The sequence below is a fragment of the Manacus candei genome, unplaced genomic scaffold, assembly GCF_025592945.1.
Source record: "Manacus candei isolate 608988 ecotype Guabito, Panama unplaced genomic scaffold, ASM2559294v1 h1tg000014l, whole genome shotgun sequence".
Classification (NCBI taxonomy): Eukaryota; Metazoa; Chordata; class Aves; order Passeriformes; family Pipridae; genus Manacus; species Manacus candei.
This window is the reverse complement of record NW_026138062.1, coordinates 3,010,474-3,030,829: the sequence shown is the minus strand read 5'-3', so window position 1 is coordinate 3,030,829 and position 20,356 is coordinate 3,010,474. Positions and strand designations below refer to the sequence as shown.

At 39.0% G+C, this 20,356-nt stretch overlaps 1 protein-coding gene across 4 annotated transcripts in view; it reads right to left on the bottom strand.

Annotated features, from left to right (window-relative positions):
• Window positions 1-19,685, bottom strand: part of STK24 (serine/threonine kinase 24) — a 56,288-nt gene extending 36,603 nt beyond the window's left edge. Inside the window, exons 1-2 of one of the 4 annotated variants that reach the window (XM_051780622.1) lie at window positions 19,314-19,685; window positions 5,851-6,081 (exon numbers count right to left, since the gene is read on the bottom strand). In XM_051780622.1, the coding sequence (XP_051636582.1) occupies window positions 5,851-6,081; window positions 19,314-19,355 (273 nt within the window). In that variant the 5' untranslated portion in view covers window positions 19,356-19,685. Of the gene's footprint in view, window positions 1-5,850; window positions 6,082-19,313 lie in introns of those variants that run through there. The other 3 variants (XM_051780625.1, XM_051780627.1, XM_051780624.1) reach the window with 3 other exon arrangements.
• Window positions 19,686-20,356: the final 671 nt, after the last annotated feature.

Genomic DNA, 20,356 nt, shown 5'->3' with positions numbered 1-20,356 from the left:
TCTAAATATTAACACAAGATCGAGAAATATATAAATGTTATGAAGTTATAATAAAGCAGTAATTAAAGTTATTAACAAAACTGAAGAAACATCATCAGAGAGGCATCTAAATCTTGGAAATAAAATATATTACAAAAAACTTGGCCTAAAACGGACAGGAGAAACAACCGTGGAACCAAATCTAACTAGCTCTTGAAAAATCGGTAAAGAAGAATAAGATGCAAAGGCTCCTAGACAGAATAAAAGCTTTCAAAGTAAGTAGCATAGCAATACTTTTAAAGAGCTACAGTATGGCAAAACTCAGAAGAGACAGCAAACAACTTCAGTCAATTTTATAAGATATATAAAAAAAAATTAACAAGGAACAAAGAATCCCTATTCCATTACAAGGAAGGCAGTGGATGCTGTAACCTAAAATCTAAAGAAGTAAACAGACCCAGAGAAGTTTCAAGAATTAATTTTGTAAAGATCTAAAAGGACCTATAATTCTTTTATCCATGGAGCATTCAATCAGATCACAGATGGAATAGATGAACCTTTCTTTTGGAAAACAGCAAAGAATGCTGATACAGGTTTTTAACACACCATATCAGATAAGGAACAGCAATCCCTGTAGATATCTGCACCCATATAAACCATGACACTGCAAAATGCTTTAAGAGCAGCATTCCAGTTACTATATCCTAATAGTAGACAAAAGACCTTTGTTGCAATAGAATGACAACACGAAGACACCATATTTAAAAATACTTTGTCTTAAGAAAAGAGCATTTCCATTCCTGTTTTATATAAACATCTTTGGATTTCTGTCAAAAAGATGTACCACAAATAAGTTTACATCCAGGATGACTGGCACCCACTTCAGTACTGCTTTCGCTCTATTTGAATGAACTGACCACAGCAACTACACACAAAACTCCATCAACAGATGCAAAGAACAAAGTCTAGAGGGAATGCAAAACTTGCTCTGTGTGAGCAATAAGCTGCTTTTTATTTAAGACTCACTGTGCTAAAGCAGCAATACTTCACACAAACAGGTCCATATGGCTTACTCTCTGCATATGAAAAAAAAACTGCTATAAAGCAAACACATTTCTGAAAATAGGAAATTGGGATATACAGAAAATTGTAGAATAAGAAAATTTAATCAGCCTTTGGAGTATATCACCCTACTCTAGAAAGCATTTAGAAACGAAATAGTTTTTTAAAAAGTAAATTTCTAGAACTAAGTAGCTTTCATTAACTCGCTGAATTTTAATTCTTATTTCAAGTTGTACTTCCATGCATATCAGGCAAATACAGTGGTATTATACAAGCTTTCTAAAATTTCAAGCAACAGGTTCCTGAACACACTGGCATGTATAATGACATAGCTTAATGGAAGAAGGTGTGGAATAGCAGATAATGAAGAACAATATAAAGATTTCCCAAAGACAAATTATTCAGGTGTCAAAAAATAAACAAACATAAAAAACCCAAGCCCAAAGCATTCTAGTTACCTATAAAAGACTTCATGGCAGTGTCTGTTAACCACCTTTGCTGAAAATACAGAATGCCTCTTAAAATCTGTCAAATATTTCAAAGGATGTCAGATCAGGTATTCTGCAATTACAGAAACTTGTTCTAGAAAGGGACATAAAACACTAATCAAGTATGCAATGTTCCAAATGAGGTAGAAAATTTCCTTTCCCAATATCTTGAAACTTGTCTGCCAGGGGAGTAATTAGAAAAAAAGTTACCACATAATAAAAGACACCTCTTCAGCTCACAAAACAATACACAGGACACCTTGGGAAACAAAGACTGGTCTAGAGCCAGAAGGGAAAAAAAAAGAGAGAGGGAACAGTTCCAACAACAATTTCAATTTGTCAACCAAACATTATGTATAGAAAAGTCAAATTAAGAGTTCTCTATGAACAGTACTTCTTTCTTTTCAACATCCCCCAGACACATGGTCAGTACACATCAGGCTGCACAGACTTTAGAGAACAATAATTGATGAAGTGGTTGGCAACATAATCTAAGATCCTATTGTTCTCCCACTTGCTTACTTCAAAGAAGTTTACTCTGTGAGAAGACATTAATCTTTCCTGTAATTAGTACTAAACTGTCCAATCACAAAAGAAATAATGTCTCCTAATCGCTCAAGACATGGAAGATTAATGTGTTGAAGATTCTCAGTGATGGATTATTACACTGTTAGAAACAGAGCTAAAAGATGGTCAGACCCTTAGAACTACATATGACAGTCCTGGCTTTCAAATACATCAGAGACTTGCAGCAAATAAACCTAGATTTCTAGTCAAAAATATTAACCAATTCATTTAAATATTAATATGGTCCTTTTTAAGTGTATGTGTGTATATATGTATATGATGACACATCGTTGCTATCCAATAACAAGCCCTGACTCTTACTTTAGAGAACAAATAGAACTGTAAAATGTTTCTTTTGCATTCTACCACTTCAGCATCAGCTAATAACCACCACATATTAATTTTTAACAGCATAAAGAAATGAGGTTTTTGTTTTGAAGACCAAAAGTTTTGTAGTACCAAGAGTCTTGCAAACAACATACATCCACAAAGAACTAAAGCAATGAATAAACATGAGTTGTTGTACACTCTACTAGATGTAAAAAGAGTTGTACTTTACTCCAAAAGTAACTGGAGTCATACATAGACACTATTAATACAGTATCTTAGAAAGTTGATGTAAGTTGAAAAATTCATAGGCTACTGCATTTGGCAGAAGAAGGGATGTGGAAGACTACAAGTATTTTCAGAGGGTCCCCCTCACAACAATAAGCACAAATATCACTAATGACACTTTCATCCAGTCAAACCCATTCAGGGCTCAGAGCCCTACAGCCTTCAATTAGGAAAAGTAACCATTTGCCATATGACCTTCACAAAATGTTGATGCCCACTTAGTTCATACTTGAACGCTGGATTCTCTTTTTCAACCCCATTGTTATTATAACTTTTAAAAACTACTAAGTGGCATTCCCATCAGACTTTTTCCTATATTCTATTTCACTGACTATTACTCCCATGGTCTTTCATGTGGGCACAAATGACACCAAGGAGGTAGTGGATTAAGGGTTGGACTTGATGATCTTGAAGGTCCCTTCCAACCCAGCTGACTCTATGATTCTGTGAAGGGTAACTAGGAACCACCAAACTCAATTTCAGGACTCTGGAGACAGTGGTCAAGGGTCTGGAGGCCCAGGTAGTGTTCTCCTTGGTCGTGCCAGTTAGGGTAAATGATGAGAGAACTAGCTGGATTTACAAAGTAAACAGCTGGCTGTGTCACTGGTGTTGGCAACAAGATTTTGGTTTGGGACCCTGTTTGCTGATTAGGAGAGACAGAACCCACCTCATGAAATGGGGCACATGAGCCTTTGTTGACAGAATGGCCAACCTGGTAAAGTGAGCTTTAAACTAGGAAAAGTGGGGAAACAGAAGAGGACTATGGGCCATCCCCTTGCAGCCCTCTTGGGATATTGACACATTCAAATACCTCTATAAAATGCCTGTGCACCAATGCACACAATATGGGGAACAAACAGGGGGATTTGAGATGTGTGTGCAGTCACAAGTCTTTGATCTCACTGCAATTACCAAGACATGATGGGACAGCTCACACAACTGGAAAGTCACAGGGAAGGGCTACATGCTGTTTAGGACAGACAGACCAGGAAGGTGCAGTGGTGCAGTTGCCTCTATGTGAGGCAACATTCAGAGTGTACTGAGCTCTGTCTTGGGGAGTTGAGAGCTTATGGGTGTACTCTGAAGCCTAATCAACAAGAAGGGCGATTTAATCTGTGACACAGAAAGCAGCTAATAAGCAAGCTCTAAGTGATGCCCATGTGTTAGAAAAACAAATTACTTGGCAGATTTTTCTAGCTAAGGTATAGGGCTTGACATGCTTCAGTGATCTCAGACCTAGGGGGAGGTTAACACAGCTTGGGAAGAAGGATGCACCACTGATAGTGGACACAAAGAATGCAGAATTTATGGGCCACAAAGACATCTGGCAGAACTCCCAAGATAAGGAAGAAACTGATAAACCCAACTCAGCAACTGTGCTGAAATCAGCTCCAGCTGGGTAAAGGTAATTCTGGCAGGGGGAGATCGTGACTGCTGACCCACAAAACCCACCAATCCAAAAGAAGACAAAGACTCGGCATGTGGACTAACTAGCACGAGATGCAACTCTTTAACCAACAGAAAGTAGAATACCGATTAATAAGAGAATTATGTAACTTGTAGCCAATGAACTCCTTTGTTTGCTAAAATGTATAAATAGTAAAAGGTTTTTGATAGATAGTATGTTTGATTTGTGGAATACTACGGAGCACCCAGGCTTGTGCAACTCTGAAGTAAATAATCAATGTCTCTCTCAAGTGTTTAATTATTGACTAGTTGCACACTGGTTTGGCAGACAAGACGACCTCACCAGTGGTCCCTTCCAACCTTAACCATTTTCTGATCTTACTTTCCTCCTCTAAAATGAACAGATTTGAAGCAGAGAGACAGTCCAGGAGAGAAATACCACTTCTGCCTTTTTGCCATACTTCACTTAACTATCAATCCTTGACTGAGAAATTGCAAAAGTAGTAATAGAAGCCACAAAGAAAAATTTATTCAATTTACTGTGCTCATTAAGTGCCTCCCAATGCTTCTGAGATCTAAACTACACATAACTTCTAAGTTCAGTTTCGCTAACTGAAGTTATCAGGTCTAAAAACCATTCACAAAGCCCTTCACTGATAAGATATCCAAGTGAACTGGTTCAGAGCACAAGGAAGAAAGGAAAAAAACTGTCTCTCTCGTAAGCAATGCATCTCCTGAATTCAGAAAAAGTCTTTTTTTCTTTGGAAACTAACTGGCAGTCTCAGAGAAATACAGGGATAAAACAAGGTCCCCCTTTCAGAACCTTCACGTTTTTGCTGATAAATAGAACGCTGCCACAAAAGCAAAAGCAGACTGAAAATTAAAGTATTTTCTGCCTATTTCTAACTTAAAATCCTGCCAAGACAGCAATCTCTTATCTAGATTGCCATCTCACTATCATAAAACAAAGAGCTATCCAGATGGGAACAAAGTCTGCCCAAAGAAATAAAGTAGTACCGAAAGCTTCCAGATATTTTCACTACCTTCTAGACATAATAAATCACTACATCCATCCAATTAAAAACAAAAATAGAAAACCAAAACAAAAAAGCAAACAAAAAAACTTATAACTGAACTCTGACACTAATAATATGGCAGGGGGACGGAAGGGAAACAGATTCAGAAGGCAGTCAATGGAAATTCCTTCCATCACTTCACTTATGGCTAAAGTGAAAATAAATTAACTTTTAGATTTTAATTTTTAAATCAGATAAAGGCTAGGTTCAGTCTCCTCAGAAAAACAACCTAATAGCTTAGGTTTGATCCCTAACAATCAAAACTTGACAAAAAATTTCAAGCTTCACAGAACAGCAGATACTACATTGCTTTTAATATTTTGACAATTCAAATGTAGACTTAGCTTAAATTTTCAGAATTTAAATAACCACTAGTTACATTCTCCTAAAATTAAGAGAATCAGAGCTTAACAAACTCATGTTATTGAAAGGTTTTTTTGCATAGAAATATCAAAAGACATATGCAATTTTTTCTGTTAAGTTCTGTCCTACTTCACAAAATATAGCAACTCATTTTTTCTTTAGAATTGAAAGGACATAAATATATTTTTCTTCAACTGAAGTCTGATTGAAACCTTATCAATGAAAACAGGTACAATTCAATAACTTGGAAAAGAATTACTTACAAAATAAAATCACCTTCATCTGTATCTTACCTTTAAATAGGATCCATAATATTTAGTTACATATGGACTGTCACATTGACTCAGCACTGTGATTTCTTGTTGGATGTCTTCTATTTCATCTTCTGCTTCTTCTAGGTCAATAATTTTTATAGCAACAACTTTCTGAGTCCGATTGTCAATTCCTTTAAAAACTTCACCAAAAGAGCCCTTACCAATTTTCTCCAGTTTTGTAAACAGTTCTTCTGGATCTGCCTTCAGAGTCTGTTAAAAGTAAGAGAAAAGTTACTCAGTATTTGTAACACTAAAACAAAATGTGATATTTTGGAAGGAAACAAACACTTCAAATTCCATACATTCCTATTTATTTAGATACTTTTTTTCTATCTCCATAATTATCCCATTGTTCCTATATCCCTTATAGGCACACAGTGCAAGGTTTATGCTTCTGTGTATATGAAGTACAAATTTAATACTGTCCTCATGTCAGGATTTTATCCTATCTGGCAACAGAAAGTGCTGCTCCTTTAATTTCTTCTTCTTTGCCAATAAAGAGCACCCAGAATGAAAGATCCTTACAAGGATTTGTTTTCTATTAAAAGCAAATCAATCAAACACCACTACTAATAAAGGTAAACCTTATGTCAAACCTATTCTCTTGAAACTGGTTCCTTCACAGATCCCAGTGTCCTTCTCTTCTGTATTTCTCACATATCTCATCCTCTTAAGGATTTCATTCACACTGTTCAGAGCACAGAGCACTATTTCGTTTTCTTCGATGTGCCAAACAATCCTCTTCAATTTTCTCCTATGAAGGATCACCTGCATGAATTGCCATGCTTCCTCCTTATCTCTGACCCCAAGGTTTTCTCAAGAAGGATTTATTTATCTTTTTCTTCTTTTCTCAGTTGTGTAAACTCATTCACTTCTAAAAAACATCCTGTTCCCAGCTTCCTTGATTTGAACAGTCACATAATAGCTATGAGCACCCACCTAAACATGCAAATATAAGACCCAGGTGGACCACTCTGCCATATTTGCGTTTTCTCTACTGTCAAGTATTCAGTTTGCTACTGATGCTCTTAGACTATTCACTTTCAATGCATAGATGATAAGTTCCATGGTATACCTTCTTAATCTTAGCACAAGGAGCCTTCTTAGCTGACAAAAAATATATATAAATTACAACCATAGGGGATTGGAAAGGTCCCTTTCAATCCAAACTATTCTATGATTAAACTGGAAAAGTCATAGAGGGAATAGTCACAAAATGAAGAAAAATAGGATAGAATTACTTAGAATCTTTTCCTTAAGAAATAAAATGAATACTTCAAAAGCTTGTTATTGTTTATAAATGGTGACAATATACTTCTGCCTATCTCCACTCTCACGTCCCAAAGGTTACGTAATTAACCCATGCAGACATGAGAGGAAAATAGTCTAGAACACTTTTTAGTTTGTCTGGAGATATCTGAATTTCACAGCTGAATCAGGTGTTTTGAGGACCAGGCGAGCATTGTGTTTGTCACACGTGATTTTATCATCATGTGGCACAAACTGCAGTACACTACTACTTCTAATACCTTAAAGTAAGCTATGAGACATCATATCTTCCAGGTAATCATCCCAGGAACAGATCACTGATGAGACAAGCCCAAAGAAAAACCACTCTAAGTGTACTGCAAGACTTTACCAGCACTAAGAAGCTCCCCCCCTGCTTTACATCTTATTGATCCATACTTCTATCAAAAGTCATTTTCAGGAAACAAACAGGAGGATATGGGGAGTTATCACTCTTTTGCCATCAAAAGGAACAGCAAAAGATCCAAATCCCTTCCACCAAAAGAAGCTTGTTTCTCCTTTAATTTCGATGTAATGAGATTTACATATTATTACACATTATTAAATGTTACATACATAATATGTCTCCCACTTGGAAACCAGACTAGGGCACTTCATGTTTTCCAGCAAGTGTAGTCATCCCTCAGCTACACAGTAGCCCCTATCAACACCTCCTGGGACATAATTTCTAAGAGACCACAAGACTATTAACTAAATTGTGCTGTACTGGTTCTTCTCATGCCTCACAGAATGCTTTGTTGTCAATATTCAAACCAGTCTTCTCTGAGAATTCTTCATGAACAAAAATAACTTTAACACCTGCACCAGATATTTTCCCTTGTGGAAAATCAATTATCAGTCTATGATTTCATACATACTGTGTTGGAATTTGAGATGATGTGCTGTAGAGAGCTGTGAACGCCTAACCCATCCTCACAAGCCTTCTAGTTCCATTCACTAGCCACAGGAATCCAAGCATTACATCATCACAAAGGCATCTGGGTAAGTCACAAACCAATCCCAGCCACAGATGCCTAAAAAATTCCATGTTTCACCTCCGGAGACAAAAAGCCAGCACAGCTCAAAGTTGCAGTGTGTTGCAGTTGTTCATATAGAGAAAAATGGAAGGGCTACCTGCCAGCAGCTCTTTGAATTCTGTTGGTTGTATGTATTCACCCCTTATTTTCCCTTTTCCACTCAACCATCTACTGCAATCTTATAGTAAAGCCCATTATTTCATGACACCACAACCTTCAGAGACTTGCAGAAATCTCACAGATTCATTTTTACAGTGTCAAGCTCTTGGGATTCTGGTATTAGGCTGACAGTTTTAAAAAACAATTGTAAAAGAACATTAATAATTCCAGAAAAGCAAGGAAGGCATCTGCTCCTGGAGAACTCAAGAAGCAAGGAACAACTGTTGCTGTTCAATTTTTATGATTAAAATTTTGCAGCCGTTTGGAAATGTTAATTGTACAATAATAGCTGGAATTAATAGGATTAAAATAATTATTAATAAGAGTTTATTTTCCAAGTTTCTTGAGAAATTACTAAATATTTTTTAAAAACCTAAAACTTTTCCTTCCCACTTCAGAACTTTTGTAAATTCATTTACTTGTTCTAAAATTTAACAGTTGCCATTCCTGAATTTTGTTCTGAGCAACAGAAGGTAGTAGTTGTTTAAAAAACCCAAACAAAACAATACACTCTTGCTCTTTAAGAAGGTCTCAATTTTCTTCTCAGGAGACCAAGTGTTTGAAGTGAGATCCTTAAAGCACTGGCAACTCATGTTTTTGCAAAACTACCAGTTGGTCTCTCTTTAATGACCTTCTCTATTTCAAAAATGGAGAGACCAGGCCTCCGATACATAATGAACTGCTTGAATTTGAAGGTACATGAGTGGCCAATTCCCATTCATTTGTCCAAGATCACATCTGGAAAGGATTCTCCCCAAATGTATTTCTGTTTGTTTTTGTAAATACTTCCAGCAGAGCAAAAATAAATAAAGAGCTTTATAAATAGTCTCTCTACATGACTGCATAGAGAAAATGTCTTCCATAAATACTGTCACCACAGTTTTGCCGACTCTACTCTTTGCAAGCATTCATTAAGCATATAGCTTATTCCTGCTAACATTAAAATAAAGGGAACTGATAGAAGAGCCTTCAGGCAACTGAGAACACTAAATACTGCTAGAAAATACAGAATAGAACATCGACATCTGCTGCAAAAGAGTAACGCTAACCACCTTGATAAGGAGCTAGGACTCTATCACTAAAACATTTCCTTCCAAGTGGGACACAGAGTATGTAGCAAATGTAGCAAATCAAAACCAAATTCTGAAATGTTCAGATAGAATGATTTCAGAACTTACAATTTCTATAGACACTTGAATTAGTTTGCTTTTTATTTCAGATAGTTTTTCACACTTCTGAACACAAACTGCAACCATCCTGTCTCAATCTCCAGCTTGTTCAGCCATGCAGAACAAAGTCCTTTTCACCATGAGCAAAGCCACCATTCATCCAATAATTTGAGTAATCTCTCTGTACTTGTACCACATTGGATTCATTATTTTTGACCTTAATCAGCCAGAAAAACATACTGCATTTAAAATTAACTCTTCTCAGTACCTAACAACACTGTTGCCCACTTCTACGGAATAAAAATAGTGCAATACATTCTCAGAACCTATTTGTTCAATTTGGCCTCATGGCTCAAACTCTGCTGCAACCAACTAAACCAAATCACCTCTTCCTAATTCTCTGCATTTCCAACTAATGAACTCCCAGCCCATTGCAAAGGTTCTTTGTAATCTTTCATAGTTATGACAAGCTACACTTCACGCTGTTTTGTTCAGTAATTCCAATCCTCAAGGTCGTGCAGTTCTTCAGTAATGGCCTCTCAAGTGAAACAGGTGCCTTTAAATTTTGTACCATCAGCAATTTTAATCAGCATGCATTGCCTTTTTCTATGCTAAGGTCACTTTTCAGTCAGCAACTGTCAAGACCAATCCTGGAGAAACCAGCAGTACGCTCCACTCTGACACCACCTCTGCAGTACACTCTTTACAGCCAGGACTATACATGTCTTGCAAAGTATTTATTTTTATGATTCCCTAATTCTCATCTGAACTAGCTGCCCCTTATAGTTCAATAGAAAACATTACTGAAATTCAAACTAGTTAGATCAAACTTTATCCATAACCATTCTGACCTAAGATATAGTTTTAACTGAGTATTTTTCTGCATCTCATTCCAGTTTTATTTCTAACCTCCTTTTATGAAGGGCTATTCATCCAGTTATCATAGAGAAGAGTTGAAAAACTATTTTTTTCCTTAAATGCAGGAGTTATAAGACATCTCTGTATTCAGGTTCTCAAGCTTACTTGTGTAATTGATTTGACTTGCAGATCTGTAATTTCTCTGTGCTGGGTTATTTGAAATATACAATCAACTTTTAACACCTCATTTTGTATACTTTTCATTTCACCAAATCCATTTCCAATTAGTCAGTCCAGTCCTCATTCCCTATCAAGACTGAGCCGGAAACACCATCATCCGAAGAGGCTCAGAAATTTCTGGGGATTGTTTCAGCTTTGAAAAGAGAAGCCTGGGGGGTTGGAAATCTTACTGTGTGTGAATACCTGATGGAAAGGAGAAAAGAACACAAAGCCAGATTCTTCCCAGTGGTGTCCAGTCAAAGGACAAGATGCAATGGGGAGAAACTGAGTTTCAGGAAATTTCATGCAAACTTACAAAGAAAAGAGGAAAAGCAAAAAACAAACAAATGAAAAACCACAAAGGAAAAGAAAACAACCTTTCTTACTGTAAGGATAGTCCAACACTAGAAAAAGCTGTCCAGGCAGGTTGTTGATCCTCTGAGGTACTCAAAACTAGGCTGGATGTGGCCCTGAGCAACCTGCTGACTCTACTTTGAGCAGGTGGACTAGATGTGCTCCAGCGGTCCCTTACGATCTCATCTATTCTGTGATACACTATGCCTATCACACCAAGAATTAGTTTTAGTGCTAAATATACTGCACAAATACATAATTTCTTTTGAAATGAGACACCATTGCTGCATATAACTTCTTTCTTTTAAATTTATTCTCTGGTCAGACCAGAGAACAGAAATCTAGCAGACAAGTTCATACAGGCAATTTTCCCAAGTATCCAGAGAACTCAGAAGCTAAAGTAAATAGCTGGCAGAGTTGATGTCATCCTTTGTCACACAGCTCTCAATTTCAGAAGCAGAACTGCAAAGGCTTTCCACTTGCAATCTTTCAAAAACCATCTAAAGCCTATTCTACCTCAACACAGACTAGCATTAAGTAGCTTTCCTTTTCCCTTGGATCCCCACAGAGTTAGCTGCACGAGTGGCAGTAGTGGAGACACATTGCAAATTTGGGTAAAAGGCACAAATTCAAACCATGCAGCTCTCCCACAAATCTGGGCTACCAAAGCAGGGGCAGGAAATAAAAAAACACACAACCAAAAAAAAAAAAAAAAAACCAAAAAAAAATACCAACTCCCCAAAACACACATGTAAGATAGTTTTATTTCAGAGAAAACTAATTCCAGGAAGGAGAAGTTTCAAATTTTGCTACTCACAGCATTTAGCTTTCTCTGAAGCTCACAAGTTTTTGTTTTCAGTCATATATATACCCCATATATGAATAACTGATACAACATACAAAATTATTTCCTGCAGTTGGTGTGAAATTGAAATAAAACAGAAACAGTACACAGAAAATAAATCGTTCAACTTTACTGCATTGTATCAAGCCCTACCTGTACTTCCAAAAAGCAGCTAACTAACTCAAAAAGACAAGATACAATAAATATTTGGATTTATAGTCTGGGACTTTTATGAAAAGAATGAAAAAAAGACACTTTTAGCAAGCCTTAAAATTGGAATAAAACTTGAACTATCAGTTTCATCTATCAATAATGAAGTAAAATCAGCTGAACTAGCATAGTCTTTTTTATAGTTATGAACATTATGAACATTATCATGAACAGCAACAACTGAGTTTTATTTTCTTTTAAGAAGGTTTATTAGCAAAACATCAAATGAAAACTACAAAGACTAGAATGAAAGCATTCATCTGTAATAACTAGGTGCAAAACTGAGATCCAGCTGTTTCACTGAGAATTTGTCAATTATCAAAAGTACCACATGATTGTTCTTTCCTTTTTTTTCCTTCACACACATTCCATATTTCTCATTTTCCATCTCCATAACTATAATTATGCAATTCAGACACTCACTACCATAAGGAAACTGCTTTTTTCTAGGAAAAATGAAAAATACCAAAAATAAGAATTAAGAATAAAAATACATTAATTATCAGTAAAAAGGAACAATTGCCATAAATTCTGTGGGATGCAACAGTGGGGAGGGAAAGCAAAGAATAAAGCTGTAAAACTTGGCATCTCAATCACTTTAGATGTCACAAACAGATGAGGGCAAAAACATATAGCATGCATCACTACAGCCTAACACTCACATTTGTCACACAGTTCAACTCCTTTGTTCTGATTTCTACCTAGACTGAAACAGGTTGTAAGCATGTTTCCAGCAGGAATAAAAAAGTTGCCAAAAATTAGACTAACATAGAAGTATTCCTCAACACTTGTATAATCTTCTTTCCACTTATTTTAAAGAAAGATGCATTTATCTGAGGTTCAGAATAGAAAACATTCACTTCTTTATTAAAAGAACAGATATCCAAAGCATGCTTCCAAATTCCCAGTTGACCAATACCATTTTCTGGGTGCAATGTCCCCTGCACAAATCACTCTGTTATTAATTCTCAGGTGCCTACAAATACATGGAAACGTACCCATATTAACTAAGAGTTTACAAGTAAAAAAAGTTTTGATTATATAGCTGCATCCACACAAATGGCCATACAGAACACTTCTTAATTAAATAGTACTCCACAAATGCAAGCAGGTGAATCATCGCAAAAGCAAAAAGCAAATCAAATTCAATCATAGAATACCAGGTTGGAAGAGACCTCAAGGAACATCTGGTCCAACATTTCTTGGCAAAAGCACAGTCTAGACAAGACGGTCCAGCACCGTGTCCAGGCAAATGTAAAAGTCTGAGTCCAACCTTGGGGTATCCATCATTTCCCCAAGAAGATGATTCCAATGGCTGACTGCCCTAATTGTGAAAAATTTTCCTCTTGTCCAATCAGAACCTTCCCATTGGTAACTTGTACCCATTACCTCTCATCATTTCATGTGATTCCTTGTAAAAAGAGGGTTTCCATATTCTCTGTAGTCACTCTTTCAATACTAGAACACGTTGATGAGATTTCCTCTCAGCGCTCCTTTCTCAAGGCTGAACAAACGCAGTTGTCTCAGCCTTTTCCCATGTGTCAGGCTTTTGATCATCTTTGTGGTCCTTCTCAGGACCCTCTCCAGCCTATCTTTTTTGTATAGCAGGGACTAAATTATTATAGGATGAATGTAGTATTTTATATTACTATTAATTTACATTAGATGCCTTGTACACAGTGCTTGGTGCATCCCCTACCCCCCTTCCCAAGAAAGGGGGCATGAAAAGAATCTAAGCAAATTTTAAAAATGCAGCCAAGATACATACTTCCATTTTCTACTTCAGCAACACAAAAGATACCACCATGCAAAAGCTGACATCGAGTCCTGTACACCACTCATAACACAAGGCCTGATATTTAAATGTTTTCACTGCATGAGTAGTCTTTTGTCTCTCTGGGGAACAAAGATGGCAGCTGACTAAGAGGGTGTCTTACTCAAACATGAAACTGGTACAAGAAACTTGTCATGGCATATGACTGGCCTGACTGGTCTATAAGGGCACCTGAAAGACACAGTCGCCATAAGCAGTATCTCTTTACCTATTCTGGAAGGCTGCAGGATGGAAATATGTTTTTGTACTTAGAGGCTGTTGACACTAGTGGTGAGACAGAAACGGTGAACGCTGACATTGGTCACGCACTAACTGACAAGGATGACCAACCACCCTGGATGTGACTGGTACCAGAACAAAGACCCAAAACCAGACTTCGTAAGCTCAGCCTTTGGAAGTACCTTTCCTTACCTCCTCTGCCTCTGCATGAACACCACACCTCACCTCCATATAAACAATTGTAAAATTGAACAGAATTCTGGAAAGCATGTTTAAAGTGTATCGCATCAAAATCAGAGAATGGTTGAAACACTGAGATTCATAAAAATAAGGATTCGCTATTGTCAATCCTTATTCCAAAAAGTTGTCCTAATAAATGCTTCAGATATTCAGGAAGTGATGAAATCAACATAAAAAAACTAAGTAGCTCAAACTGTTCCCCAAAGACATAGCAGTCTATACCTTACAGTTAATTATCAGTTATTTTCCCTCCTAAAAGAAAAGTACCTGCAAAGGCAACAGAAAGAAAGAACAAGGAGACTTAAAGACTGATAAAATAGAACTGCATTAATTTTAACTGCACAGTCTGAGTTAACGGCACAAGGATTTAACATCATTTTCCAAACTGAAGCCTGCAACAACGACTTCCTAGGAACTTAGGCAAAGCACAACACCAAGAAGTCACTCGGAGTATGCCTATACCAGGGTTTAATTAGATGTTCATACTTTTAGTCTATCTTTTTCCTGCCAAGTTATGAGAAAACAAGCACTGATAAATGGGAACTTCGTCCTTGAAGGAAGAGTTTTGTACAAACTACAATTAATTGGTGTCTTATTATTGGCTGATCGCCTTCCAAGGGCATTTGAAGGAGAAAGTGAAGAGGAGGGTGATGAAGTACGCCCCCAGACTCATTTGGAAAAGATCCCCCGAGTTATAGCGCGCAAGCACGGGGGGAATTCCAAAGTACACACGTGTGCGCAGAAGGGGCACCGCTTACATAACGCTGGGAGGGACTGAAGGCCTCTAGCTGGGCGGTGCTGACCACACCTGCCCACATAGGCGTCACCAATTAATTGGATAACAAGCGGATGGCTCATGCTCTGGGGGGGACTTACACTTCACTCAAAGGACCACATTGCCTTCTGCGGGGACACCTGCTATGTGTGAGCCTGGTGACCCTCCGAGAATGCAGCTGCTACAAAGGATTCTTGGCATTCGGAGTTGGTAAGATAACCTCGTGACACCTGAGCGAGTAGGGTGTTGTATTCAGGGCTTATTTCCCTCATTTTTATCTTTCTATCGGGTTCCCATTTACTTGGCCACTTCTTTGTAATAAATATTGGTTTTTGAGCTTTCAACGGTGTTTCGGTTTCAATCTCGGCATCCTTACGAACTCTCCCTGCTACAATGCCCAAAGGAAACCAACTCTCACTCCTCCACACACGCTTAATAGCAAGATCTTGGGCATGTTTGAGGAAAAGCTTAGTATCCACATATTCAGCAGAAGTTGTTATACATGACTTCCCAGTATCATTAGTTCCACTGTCAACAACAGTTGACTTCTCTCAAACAGCTCCATACACCTATTGCATAGCCCTGACACAGCCTTTGACTATACAGTGAGAAGATGCCCCTTCATTTTCACAGTTTAGAACTCTTGTGCCTGGCACCTAAGGGTTGAGCTTGTATTATGTCACAGAACCATGACATCTATCCTCAGGATATTTTAAAACTGATTAGCCAAGATCATAACAGTCCAAGGATCTGTCAAATATTTAAGTGCTCTAAGTTAGTGCAAACTATTTATCAAACTATAATATAAACAGTAACAGTGAGCACAAGCTTAAAAAAAAAAAAAAAAGAAAAGAAAAAAATCAAATTTGGGAAAACTAATCTCCAAAACTAATCTTCTCCTCCAGAAGCAGCAAAAGAAAAGCAGCAGAAGCTATATGGACTTTCCAGTGCCTTTGATTTAGCAACCTAATATTCTGTAATTCCCACTCACAGAGCTCACACAGGAATTAGTTAAAACAGTTTACTGTAAAGGCAGAATGAGTTACAACAAGAAGGACAGAAATACCTACAGTGTGGAAGTACAAAAGAACAGTCACGTCAGATCAGAACAAAGGATCCTCTAGGCCAAAATATTTCTCCTAGAGCAGTCAAAAGTGAACATCCTGGGAACAGTGCAAAAACAGACAAGTATATAGCCATATTTCCCAAAACACTCTTCCAATCTCCAGCAAACTGACACTTCAGACACTTTCTGAGCCAGAAATGGTGCCTTTACACTTAACCTTTCTTTTCTGTTCATTTGTCAAGTTCCTACTTAAATTTAGGTAAACTTTTAACATTCTTGAAGCAAGACAGCTTGAATGTCAATGCTTATTTATATTTTGCATGAAGAACCTGTAGCACTTGTACTGAAAATACAATGAAGAATGAATAAAAATAACTTACTGCATAAACACTGTTATTGCTACCAAAAAAACTGAAAGGGAGAAAGATAAAAAAAGGGTTTATCACACAGAAGAGGCTTGTCTTAGAGATGATAGAACTTTAAAAGCACCCCAGGAATTTATTACCATAATTTTATAAACACAATACTTGATTATTTAAAATATAGCTTTCACAAAGAAGCTATAAAAGCTTATCACGGCCTTGAAATGCAGGTCAGTCTGAAAATCAAGGTCATGTACACTTATTCCAAGCCAGCCTTGCAGGAATCTCACACATTTACAGACAAACAAGCACTCTCGTCAGGCCACTTTCTATAAAGCATGAAGAAGGAAGACAACGTATCCTCAGTTTAGCAATCATGCAGCTTCACACTGCACACTCAAACTTTATCTCTACACAAAGGCCTTAAACCAATGACAGCAAAAAGTTTGAGTTCAAACTTAACCTGCACAACACAGAAATTTAGGTCAAAACCCAACTGTTTTTATTCAGGTTACAACATGCCCACTTGGCAGCAGACAGCAAATCTCAGGTTTTGACAACTTTCCAGCACCATCCTACATTTCCTCCACAGTTTTTCATTCCTTTGGCTCACTCTCTACCCACTCACTTTTTATGTATCACTCTTCAAACATCAATCAGATGTCTTGTTCAGAGAGAAAGATATTAATCCTTCATTTCTCTGCTCTATTTACACACCACTGTGCTCACGCCAAACAGCATTAATAAAGTGTTGTCCCTCCAAGTGATTTTTTGAGGGCCAAGAAGTTACTCTGTCCACATTAGCATACTGACTGCTCTCTTGTATAAGTACAGCAAAGAATGTCGGAGAAAGCTGCATAACTTGTCACTGACACTGCTTACACCGTTTGTTGCAGAAGCTGGTAGGTGGGGAGGAGGGATCACACTACAGAAAAAGAAAAGATAGTCCCGTGATCTGGGCAATTTAATTATAACCTAGAGAACTAAGCTCTATTCCTCTATCTTCTACAGAATCAAAAGTCCCAAACCAAAACTTTTGTCTTATTTAAGTAGATGTCACGCATTGTATGAACTTTACTCTTTGAACATTTATCTGCAAGTAAAATCAAAGAGAATCAGCTATGGAAAACAGACCACTATAAAACTGCTATTTATTCTGTCGGAATGGAAATGGATATAAACATCTTCAACTGGCCACAGAAAATCAGTGAGCAGTATTCACATTACTGACAGACTTTATGTCTCTACCTATCAGAAGGTCTTTACTTAGTTTGGGTGGGCTTTTTCACTGCTGAAGTTCACACTTGAGAAACTCTCATAATAATACAATAAAAAAATCATGGAAAAATAACACTGTCCTGAATAAAAAGAGATTTGAAGTAAACTCACAAATTATGTGGACTAACAAAAACCCTGAATATCTACCCATTTAGTACAGCCAACAGTACTACAAACTAAGTAATAAATCAAGGCAATAAAAAACACAGGTGCTTAGAGAGATCATGCAGTGACACACATCAGCAGTACATGCTGCTTGCTTCTGAGCAGCTACAAATCTGACTTTTTAATTCTAAAATATTATGGATTCTGTTCCAAACTAGACAGTTGTCTTGGTTCTAATATGTCTCAAAAGAAAAAAACCAAACAAACCCACCAATAATAACCTAACTGTAGCCAAATAAAGATACCCTTATTTCTCTGTTTCTGGCAATTGGTAAACTCTCATATTTGGAAGGTGAACTTGAACACTCAACAGCAGGACCTACAGAGCAATATTAGTCAGCTCAGAGTGTGGGCCTACGTACTCTATATGGCATCCAGTACTATCCCTGAGCATATAAATCAAACTATGCCTAAGCATGTAACATTTTAAATTCAAATCCTCCTGTTATGCAAAGAAAAGAGATTCATGACTTACAATCTTGACTCACAGAAAAACAAACCAGGGTAAATCAATACTTAAACCAAATGATGCAAAAAAACTTCAAATCCAGGAGATAAATCAAGGAAAACTCTAACATGTCATTCATAAGTTATTCTTTTGGAGGTTAGGGCCAGAAAGTTTCTAATCAGATGTGGGAAACGTTAGTATAACAACACACAGATGATAACGACCTTAATGTTTTGCTGGCAGCAGTTTCCATTTAAACTAAGAAAAACAGGGCAGGGAGGGGGGGAGCCAGCTCAGTCAGCAGAAAAACACACTAGTTTTTTCAAAAATATAGTTACGACACAGAACCAGCAAATTCCATCATATAACAAAAGCAGCTACCAACTCTTGCAGTCAAACACAGGAGCCAAACACAATCCCCGAGCACCCACCTCAGCCCAGCACCACAGAGATGGGCACTGCAGCATGCGCTGAAGGTCAACATTCCCAGGCCCTGCTCTTACGTACTGGTTTTATGTGTGCTTCCCCTATTTACCGCAAAATAACAGGGCTGAAAATCGCCCACCGAGCCGCGGTTCGCTTCAGGAATTAAAACACCGAGAAGAAATCCCGGCCGGGGGGAGGGGGACACAAACCACGCTCGGCTCTGCACGCCTGCAGCGACACAGAGGCTGCTGAGGACAGGGATGGAGGGAGGCAGGGAGGGATCCACCGGGCGGAGGGACCTCGCTGGGCATCACGCCAAGCGCTGACCGCACGTTCCGTCTCCATCCCGCTACTCAGCCCCCAGCCCAGTCCACAGGGCCGAGCCACAGCCAAGAGGCGCTTTCTTCCTGTCCCCCCATCGCTGGGAACCCCCTCTTCGCACCCCGCTGCCCAGGGTGCGTGTTCGTGCCGGCCCTTGGGACAGGTCCTTACCTGCATCCCCGGCAGCCCCGTCTGCACGGGGGAGTGAGCCATGGCGGCGGGCAGGGAGGGAGGGAGGGAGGGAGCCGGGTCTCCTCAGGCGGCTCCAGGGCACAGAGCTGAGCTCATCTCCACGCTCTCACACACACACAGCGCCGCCGCCGTCCTCCTCCTCCTCCTCCTTCTGGCCCTTCCCCCAGGCGAGCAGCGCCTGTTCGCGGCGGTGGGAAAGGGGCAGTCCCGAGCGTGGGCTGTCTAGGCCCCCGTCACGGATGCAACAGCGGCGGCTTTCTCATCCCTCCTCCTCTTCCTCCTCTTCCTCCTCTTCTTCTTCCTCTTCCTCCTCCTCCTTCGGGCTGTGCCAGCGACACGATGACAAACCTGAGGCGGGAGGAGGAGGAGGAGCCGCAGCGGCCGTCCCGCCTCTTCTACCCGGCTACCTGCCCGCGCCGCCCCGCCCCGTGTCCCCCCTTTCCCCCTGCCGGCATCGGGATGGTAGAAACCCTAGACGTGGTCTGGCATGTCGTTTTCCCGCCTCCCCTCCGCCTGGGCGCTCCAAGGAAGGTCACGGGAACGCTACCGCTCCCCCGAGGTTTACGGTTTCAGGAAGCGCTTGACTTCCTGTCAGAAGTTGCAAAAGCGCTAAACCAGAATTACAGTCGCGTTTCTACAATAGCTCCTGAACGGGAGCAGAGCATGTCTGCAGTCAGGGCTCCCCCACGCAACGGAAGCCCTGGACACAGGCAGACCCCTCGAGAACCTGACAATGTTCCGTTTCCCGTCTTTATTACAACTGAAATTCAAGAGCTCCATCACATGATTTCCAATGTGCCACGGAACGCCCTACAATTCTCTCCTTTACCCTCCTTCCTCCCAGCCCCCCACACCCCCTCCTGCGTAAAGCTAGGGAGTTACATGAGTATTAAAATTATTGAAACCTGTCAGCCGGTGGGTCTGGGATCCGTAGGACAATGTAGGTCACTGTCTTTTCAACTGATTTTAAAAAATGAGGTGATGATCCACTGCAGCATTAATTACTTTTCATTAGATAATTC